At 35.9% G+C, this 10152-nt stretch overlaps 1 protein-coding gene across 5 annotated transcripts in view; it reads right to left on the minus strand.

Moving 5' to 3' along the window:
* LOC128022219 (cyclin-dependent kinase-like 5) overlaps window positions 1–9769 on the minus strand; it is a 34562-nt gene extending 24793 nt beyond the window's left edge. For all 5 annotated transcript variants that reach the window (XM_052609564.1, XM_052609562.1, XM_052609563.1 and 2 more), the window contains exons 1-3: window positions 9640–9769; window positions 8341–8607; window positions 8167–8201 (exon numbers count right to left, since the gene is read on the minus strand). In XM_052609564.1, coding sequence (XP_052465524.1) covers window positions 8167–8201; window positions 8341–8404 — 99 coding nt within the window. In that variant the 5' untranslated portion in view covers window positions 8405–8607; window positions 9640–9769. The remainder of the gene's footprint in view (window positions 1–8166; window positions 8202–8340; window positions 8608–9639) is intronic.
* Window positions 9770–10152: the final 383 nt, after the last annotated feature.

Below are 10152 nucleotides of genomic sequence, written 5' to 3' on the forward strand. Positions count from 1 at the left end.
CCGATGGGACTGTATGACTCCTGGCCCTAGATTGCATTATCAGGTTTTACGCATTTACGCTCGTTATCAAACGATTTTTGATAGACCCAACCATTTTCAAATAATGCACAAATGAACTTGACAAAGAGCTTGCCAAAGTGCACGAAGATATGAAAAATGGCAAAAGGCTCCAAACAACTAAGGCTGTTCCTGCAATTCTTTGTCATATTGGCACCAAAGTATGAGTGTGTCATCATCACACCTAGTTAACCACACCACATTAATCTGGGCGCAGTGCCACCTACTGTTCAAAAGTAAAAAATATTTAAAATAATTTTTCTAGTGTTTTAATTTAAGTCTTTTTGGGTAAAATCATGTTAAAATGTTTATAATTGCTCAAAGGTCTTAAAACGCTTGAATCCTGGTAATTGCTGCTTGCAGCTAGATTCAACTATAAATGTTTGCTTGTGTTACAAACTGGTGGGGAAAACGCAACATCATTTAGGAATCACAGTTGTTTTGCTTTTTCAATTACTTGAAGAATCTGACTGTCTCTCAAAGTATATATATATATAGGGGGGTGAATGAGTCATAAACAGTGAAGAAAGTGGAAGGGTTGGGAAGATCTGAAAGGTGTTTATAGAAAAGCTGAGACTTTCACAGCTTCGAAACCCACCACACGCAACATCCGTGTCTCATATTTCTAATAACCATGGAGACCAACCCATAATTGTATTTACAAAAGTGCATATGCACTAAAAATATGCTTTTACCTTCTGGACAGAATCCTGTGATAATACAGAGTGACATCAAACATTGACATATCTGATATTTGGTGACAGGTAATCTGATCTTAAGCTTGTTGTTTCCGTTTTGGATTACAGCACGTTAATGTATAGGTGAGGTGTACTTGTGAAAGACAGGCTGTTGACTTTGGTTTGTTGATGGGAACATAATGACTATCAGAGGGGCTGATGGGGGTCCAAAGCACTCAGAGCAGTCAATATATCATTACCGTCACTCACGTGGGGGTCCATGAGAGCCTGTGTGTCTATAAATCTAGCATGGGCAGACAGCAGAATTACAAGCACCAAGCTTGTTTTAATTCCGTTAGCTTCACAGCTTTCTTTATAGCCACTGTGGCATTCAGAGGGTGGGAGGTTGGATCATTCAAGAGGGTATTTCTCTCAACATGATTGCAAAAGTCAATAGTTTAACTTTACAGAGACCTTTGCATAGACATGTTGTTACTATATGCATGGTACTGTTACAGTAACTTATTTAGGAAATAATTACATGCAATTTTACCGATAGCTAAACCATAAAATAGAGTCAGCCAATGTTTAATACTGCTTTTGTTTATAATGATGCTGGCATCCTTTCTAAAATCCGTATGGTTGGTACAACTACGCTGTTGAGAAACAGCACAGATCTAATTTAATATTGCATACAAAGCTGGCACAACCTTAACTGTCCTTGCTCCTAAAACAGGAAATAAAACATCGCTCATGCCAAGCTGGGTTCCTGAGCTGGCAAGGTATCGTGATCTCAAACCCTGTTTGCCTCCAGGAGAAACAGAGTAGTTCACTGCTAAACTTGATATCTTTCCATCATGGGGTCTCTATTAAACAGTTATCTGTATTAAATCCTCTTACTTTTGCCAGTGCTTCTTTAAGGGAACTCTATTAGGGAGAGTTTTGTTTGTTATGAAGAAAAAGAGTGAAAGTTTACAAAAGTGCAAATTTAGAATTTTAATTCACATACTATACAAATGTTTTTGAAAAAAGTATCTTATGGTGACCAAGGCTGCATTTACTTGATCAAAAAATAAAGTAAAATCAGAATTTTATTACAATTTTAAACACCTGTTTTCTATTTTAAAATGTAATTTATTTAAAATGAAATTTATTTCTGTGATGTTATTAGCTGATTTTCTAGCAGCCATTACTCCAGTCTTGAAGTCCAGCTGTGCTGCTTCATATTTTTGTGGGAAATAGAGCAGCATTTCTTTATTTTAAAAACGTTTCTTACATTATATATATGTCTTTATTGCCACATTTAATCAATTTAATGAATCCATAATAAACTTTAATAAATAAAAATGTTAATTAAAACAACTTACTGACTTCAAACTTTTGAACAGTAGTGCATTTTACATAGGCCTACACTAAAAACTAAAATTAGTCATGGTAAATAACATGTCAAATTAATTCAGACCTCTAACCATGTACATAAAGAACAGTGTGGAGAATGAATATTAATTTTGAAGTTTGCTAAAAGAAAATTGCACATAACAGTTTAATTAAATTATTTGTGTTTCTAAAGATTTGCTTTTAATGAGTGTTGGAAGACGGCAAAGGTAATCTAAATGTAAAATTAAGAGAAATTATGAAGACAAAAAGGTTTTCTTTAATAGTATGCACTGATAAATTGTGCACAATAAAAGCAAGACCATAAATAAGGTTAATTTTGATTTCACAAATTTGGACATGAACAGAGTTTTTAAGTGTAAAAGTAAATATCAATGCATTAAAAAAGTAAATAAACTTGCAACTAAAACGACATGAACCCAAAAGATTTTGTTGACCAAGCAGATTCAGCTTTTTTTTATTCCCATGAACCCTAAACTGTCTGACAATCGTGCAGGGCTGTGTAAGCTCTGGGCAGTAGAGTATGCAGCACGGCATGCTGTCTTCCATAAGATCCATGCAATGGAACTAGAATGTCCCAAATATTGATTGTGTTCCATTGATTACACAGGCGTTGTTAAAACCACAGGCATGTTTACACATGGTGGGGCAGCTTAGCCTTGAGAGCCACACAATGACACAGGAACGTGCTAAATAATAATAATAATATCCTGTAAAAAGTTAAAATCCATTTTAAGCTTTCATGATGTTTTCAATTTATTACCATGCCTGCTGCCGGATTTAAAGCACTATTCCTGCTCATAAAATTATGCTTGTGTGAAAGAGACAAACACTTTTCATTTATAACAGAGGCTCAGTTGTCAGTGGCAGATTAAGTCTGGCCAGCCAGACACTAAAATTAATCACTGCTCACAATTTAATTTGTGTTGGCAAATCTAGTGCTTTAATACCCTTGGCCTTTTTTAGACTTTAGAGCTTCAGAAGACTGGTTTCAATGCATCTTAAATGTATTAAAAGTTCAATAAAAGTTTAGAAGATGCTTACAAATGCCAAAAAAGGTAGCACACCTAAAACTAAAATTATTCTTCTTATTCTTATTATTATCAATTTTCAAAACAGTTTTGACAGTTTGCTTAATATTTTTAGGGAAACCGTGATCTTTTTTTCATGACACTTTGATGAATGCAAAGTTTAAAATATATTAAATATATCTTCTGGTGTAATTTAAGGCATCCTTGAAGAATACAATTAAATGTAAGACCTAAAAATGTAGAACAAGAATGTATGTTTAGTAATTCAGGCTAAAATTACTTAATATTTTAAGATTAAAAAAAATGTTTGAGGAATTTCAATACAGATTCTGCCTTGCAAGAACTACAACAATAATAAAATAAAAATAAAAGTAAAATAAAATCACAAATCAAAAGCAGCATGTTTATAATATGATAACTCTTTGTTATCCAGCTTCACAAGAAAATTTTTATCTTTTCCAACGATTTCTGTCACACACAATCTCATCCACAATGGCTTGCACAGTCATCTCAACACAGCTCTTCACAACCAGCGTTCCCACTCAAGGTGACCTATTTAATGCTTATGCACACTCACGTCCCCTCTTCCTCCTCTGCCCTCAATTCGACTGATACGCTACAAATATAAATATTCTTCTCCAAGGGAACAAGCTTTTAAATTCAGATGATCCCCCTCACTCACAGGAACCCACAGGCCTCGCACGTCTACACACGTCTAAAGAGAGCATATAAAACACCCTTATTGAGCTTCACATCAACTGCAAAATCAAACAGTCATTTAACAGATCTTAAAACATGAGATGCTCAAATGCTAATCAGTGTGGGTGTGATTGCACATTGCTGACAAATAAATAAATTGCTGTCTAGCTTTATGCGTTTGATGTCTTTTCACTCATTTCAATGAAGCAAGCTTGAAAATTAAAATGTGGAGACACTAATAGAATTTAAGTGACCATTGTACTAGACCGAAAGGGCATTCAGACTATCTGACTTACAAAAACACAAGAATATTAACTGCTTTTTGTTTGTTGAAATGTGAAAACTACTAAATGATAAGTACACAAGAATATCTCAACCAAAGACAAGAACAAACAGCAGTTCTTGTTATTTTTGGTCATGCACAAAGGATCTTTCATGGCCCATACTCGCTGGGATAACATCACCTGGGTAGACTTGAGAGAAACAATAAAGAAGCCAATGCCAATAGTCAGAAACAAGAGCATGAGTGAAGTGTTGAGCTTTTTACTTGTAAAAAGTTTGCTTGTAAAGTTTGCATTTGACAATGCACTTCTAGGGAAGTACATGTCATTACTAAAAATGAAATACAGTGAATATGTTTGGCTTCAAACATATTAACTAGTGCAACATACAATATGAATATGAATAAATAAAATATTAAAGCTGAAATTATTATTTATTTGTTCCTATATTAATCTGTACATGTTTTATATCATTGCATATAACCATGTTATGCTAAACTAATAATATTTTGCCTTGTAAAAAACACAATAACGACCCATCTATCCTGTTCCTCTATTAACATGCAGGCTCAAAAGATGCATCTCCTAATACAAGATTCAGGTTCTCCCAAAGCAGTTTCAAGTTTTCATTTGTGCCTATTAAAATATTGAACAATACATGCAATCTCCATTAAGGGTCTAAGTGGATGTGTGACAATGGGTTGTTTGTATGAATGCACAAATGGATTGTTTATATGAGAATGAGGGAATATGGGATGCACACTGTAGCCATATATAGGTTTGTCAAATATGTGAATGGGATGTGCTTTTATGTAAATCCATATTTACTTTAATGGTGCTTGTTTCAATATTTTACATTACATGTGTATGGAAAGGAATAAACCTATTCTGTTTTATTCTATTCAAGTATGCAAACGAGCTGAATATCTGCATGGCTTAGTACAACAGCACAAAATTGCAAATTTGATATTGATTGCCTTTATCCAACTTCTACAAACAAGAAAATAATACCAAGTAATTTACATTTTAGATGCAACATTTGCAAGTTATTTCATGTATACACTACAACTTAAAAGTTTGAAGTTAATAGGATTTTTTTTTTTATGAAAAGTATCTCTTATGCTCACCAAGGCTGCACATAAAAAAATTACTTTGAAACTATTTTCACTCAGAAATTGCTAGTAGATGTACAAATAATTAAAGGGGTCGTATTATGCTCTTTTACACAGGCTCTCATACTAAGCTGTCATACATTATTTTTCACATATTTTTCACCAGTCTCGCCTGAACAGCATGAATAGTTCCTATAACAAATGAAGGCCTGCTTTCTGAAATACGAAATGTGCTGTGATTGGTTAGCTGGGCCAGTGTGTGTTGTGATTGGATCCACTCGGCGCCTGGTCGGGAAATGTCATGCCCCCTACCATAGCCGCCTGCTAGCTACAGTTTAAATACAGTCAGAATCAAATCAATTTGAGCGCATCTCTGACATAGTGATAACAAACATTGCCTTCTCTAGTGCATCTCAGCCAGGTCTCGTCCCATTCGTGACATCACAAATCCCCCCAAAATATGCATTGTAGTCCAAATGAGTCGTTTGTTGTAGTTTTTGAAAAGTGATTTCTGTTAAATAAATGATCTCTTTTTGAAGTGGACCTTAAACTTTGTAACTTTGCAGATCTTTTTTTATGCTCGAACAGCAACATTACAGACTAACTGAAGTTGAAAAAGTGAAAAACTGAAAGAGTGTTTTCTTGCAAAACATACTTCAGTATTTTTAGTTTTATTTACAACCTCGAAAAATAATTTTATACAGTGTGGAATTATTTGATTAAAAACAGTAAAACTGTTAAATATTATTACAATTTCAAATAACTTGTTTTTTCTACTTTAATAAAATTTAAAATTTATTTCTGTGCTGGCAAAGCAGCCGTTATTTCAGTCTTCAGAAATCATTCTAATATGCTGATTTGTTGAAAAGCTGTGCTACTTAATATTTTTGTGGAAATCAGGATGCATTTTTCAAGATTTTGTTTGATGAATAGAAAGTTTAAAAGAACAGCATTTATTTAAAAATACAAATATGTTGTGATATTTTAAATTTTTTACTGCAAATAATAATTCCATTTCATTTATAAAAAGTATGGCACACTTTTTGTCTAGTACAAACAAATTGAATGACCAGAACTAACTCTATTCTATTCTATTCTATTCTATTCTATTCTATTCTATTCTATTCTATTCTATTCTATTCTATTATGTTGTATTCAATTCTATAATAACAAGCAGCAGCTCCACAAAACACCAGAAGCCAATAAGATTAGTCTAATGAGGGTGAACAGTCTTATTTTCATAGACTCAAATATACTGTTCTTAATCATGTATGTAAAGAAATTCAAGTTTAGCAAAGTTATCTGGTAAGCGGTGCCATTCTGAATGTCCATAAATAGACTGCAGGCATATTTGCATTGTAGAATAATGATAGGTGAAAGAAAAACAAGACCAAATACAACAAAAAGAAACAGTCATTCTGTGACTTCAGCTGCAATTTTGAATGCATTTAATGAAGGAGGTAAAGCACTGACTGACCAATTACTAAAAGCAAAAGCCCTGTTTTCTGTTCTGGCACAGGCTGCTGCTGAATTTATCAACCTCATTATCATAACAATGATGCATGGGAACTTGTGGGACAATGTAATAATGTATAGAAATATGATTGGATTATTTCCTTTCCATCATCAATTCTCTGCCATTCCAATCCATGATTATTTAACATAACTTATATCAAAATCAATAAAAATACTGGAGATACGTATGCAACTAGCCTCTGATTTAGTGATAGTTCCACATGCCATCATTTAAATAAACACACTTCTGACTTTCATTTTGACCTTTAAACTGCTTTCTAAAAGATATATGTAACTACACGCATATAATGTACAGATAAGAGCATGAACATTTTGCATGGTATCAGTGATTACTCCGGGGTGTGTGCGTCGAGGTCAGTGAAATCTAAAGTGTAATGAGCCCTAACCATTCTGTTGCCCTGTACTGTCATTCATCATCTAGCCAGGCATCCAGCCACACTGCTGCTGTCTAGCCAGGCGTGAAGACACATCCTGGGCATGCAACCATGACTCAAATTCCAACAGCATCGAGGACACAAAAGGGACTATGAAAATAACCTTAAAAGACAAAACTGATCTAGAGGTTTTGAATTCTGATTTATATAAATGCTTTAAAAGGCTGGTCATCATGTGCAAATCTGTGCTTAACATTGTCATTGGTTCAGTTCAGATGCAAATAACTGTATACTGAACAAACACCTCAATAGCAGTGTTATAGGCTAAATGCTATGGATTGAGCACCTATCACTTAAAATGTGCAGAAATCACTGCATAATGGATGATATAAAAATGCCTTGCACCTCCCGACAGCACAGCAGCAATTTCAATAAAACTGGCTGAAAATATGCCTATATTTACCTAATTGTGAGTTAGGCTAGCGAATTTCAACTGTCTGAAAATGCCTCCCAAACAATGAAGCAAATCTGCCAACTAGGCCACAAGCAATGCATTTGGAGAAGCCCACAATTTTAAAAGAACCAGTTGCTAGGGAACAATGCCATATTACAATTGAAAATATATTCCTAGAGAAATATCTAAACAAATGTGCAGTTTAAGGAGTTTAGATGTGTGGTGCAACTCTTCTGGGAAAGTTCACAAGGCCCATAAAGGTTAACTGCAGTTTTTTCTTACTACAAATTTTTTCCCCTCTAAAAATTACATTAACAGAAAGGCGTGTGTTTTTATATTTTTGCATGAACAGTATATGTCTATAAATGTCCTTCGCCTAGATGGTTATAAACTGGAGGTATACTTTTAAAAACAGCATACGATATGACCTAGTTTGCAGAATATATCTAAATCACAAGGATCAAATACACCGTACAACATATTTACAGAGGAGTTTCTGCAGTTCTACTTAGCATGCTGACCAACAGGTTTCTGCATAAACATGTCTTACCTTGTGTCTGCATTTCAGGACCACCCCATATGCTCCTTTGGAAAGAAAGAAAAACCATCATAAGCTTGATTTATATTATTTAGGGCTTATATACACAAGCAACTGTTTTATAATTAAATATTTTGATGCTTTTTTTCTCTTTATTAAAAGGATTTTAACAAAAGATGCACTCACCCTCTCCTACAATCCCAAGGACCTCAAATTTATTCATCACATTACCGATGTCAGGAATCTTCATGAAGTCAAAAGATGCCAAGGTGGTGCATATCCAGGCTGAGAGGAGCAGAAAGCCAGAGGATGGGACAGAAATCGGTGCTCGAACGGGTCATTGCAGCAAAAATCTGCTCCCGGTTTGTCACAATGCTCTTCTCATAATCCACACACACTGACACACATTCCTGCAAACTAATACACAATGCACGCACACACACACTTGCTCACCTGAAGAGAAAGAGTACAGAGGTTTTGCAGGGAAGGGGTCAGATTGAGTTATTCATGCATGCTGCATCTTTATTGTATTTATTTCACATGGATATGCATCAGATCAGTGGCATATCAAATGTTTACATCTAATGTATATTTCACATCCATATGAATTAAATCATATTAATTATGGCTCATATTCTGTCTCATTAAACTCAGACAGGATATGTAGGATTGTCATGATTCGGTTTCTCTGAGGTGATAATAAACAAGGGCCACAGTTCTTCAAGATGGATAATCGGAAATCTTCCAGCAGTTTTTGGAATAGCAAGACAACGCAGCTCTCAATTACAGGTGGGTGAACAAGGACAGACTGAGAATCCTATCCCAAACCAGAAGTCAGTGATGTAATGTGCTAAAAAACCCAGATGGACACCATCTCAATCACCTCAGATGTGCGACAGGTATCAACTGCGCTTGATATGTGGGCAGTACCCGTTGCTTTTACACTTAAATGAATTTTTATAAGCGTTTCGCAGGTCATATCGTGACACACACAGCTCCTAGTATGTTTGTGCATTGTGCACAGAAGCGGCGCATGTCTGCATCTGATGTGTTGTGCGGTATGCGCGTGCGTAAGTGTGTGCGCGCGCTGGAAATATTCGTAGGTGGATGAAAGTTCTATCGTTATTTTAAGCATCTTATCCACCTGACAGTATCAAGAAATGACTGACAGCCCACACCACTAACACCCACACTTAAATGAACCGTAAAAACTATGGTGCGGTTAAAAAAAGAGAGAGAAAAAAAATCACAATGATTTATACAAAATGCCCACCCAATATAAAGACCATTTACATAACCAATACAGTCTTAAACGGATGCTATAACAGGTGACTTCGCTCTTTTGGAGTGTGTGGGCAGGAGGTGCGCGTGTTTGTGCGAAACACCAACGATGTAGCAGCCACAAACATCTAACATCCTGCGTAAAATCCAAGCGCATTGACAATATTGTACATTTATGGGAAGAGCTGCGACCAGAATACTCACTTATGTCCACGACAACGATGCGCAAAGTGTCCTCTCGCGTCGCCGAGTAACGATGTTTTCATTTTCACCTGCAGTGGTCACCCATCATCACAGCTGCAACAGTATCCACCTTCATTCTGAGCCATTGACAACCTAACTACGCGAAATTACGGATCACAGTATGGCGAAGGCTCGCTTCATGAATATTAAGCAAGTCACGCTGACGTTGGCTGGAAACCTTGCAAGTGCGACCAGTCACGTAATCTAATTAATATTCATGAGCCTGGCCTTCGCTGTAGTAGGGTCTTTAATTTGGCGTTCAGGCGAAGCGGCACCAAGCTGAGTGGCGGACTGCTCACACCAATAGCGTCCGAACCGAGCCCCTCTGTGGCCAATCACGACGGAGGAATGCTCAGAATGGTCCTGAAGCGAAGGATCGTTTTTGCCTGGGTTCGGTTGAGGAAATATGCATTCCTGCTAGGATGTGTTACATTTCATGCATGCATGTATCCAAATTGATGTGTTCGTTTGGCG

This window comes from Carassius gibelio, chromosome A11, assembly GCF_023724105.1.
Source record: "Carassius gibelio isolate Cgi1373 ecotype wild population from Czech Republic chromosome A11, carGib1.2-hapl.c, whole genome shotgun sequence".
In the NCBI taxonomy this organism is placed as follows: domain Eukaryota; kingdom Metazoa; phylum Chordata; class Actinopteri; order Cypriniformes; family Cyprinidae; genus Carassius; species Carassius gibelio.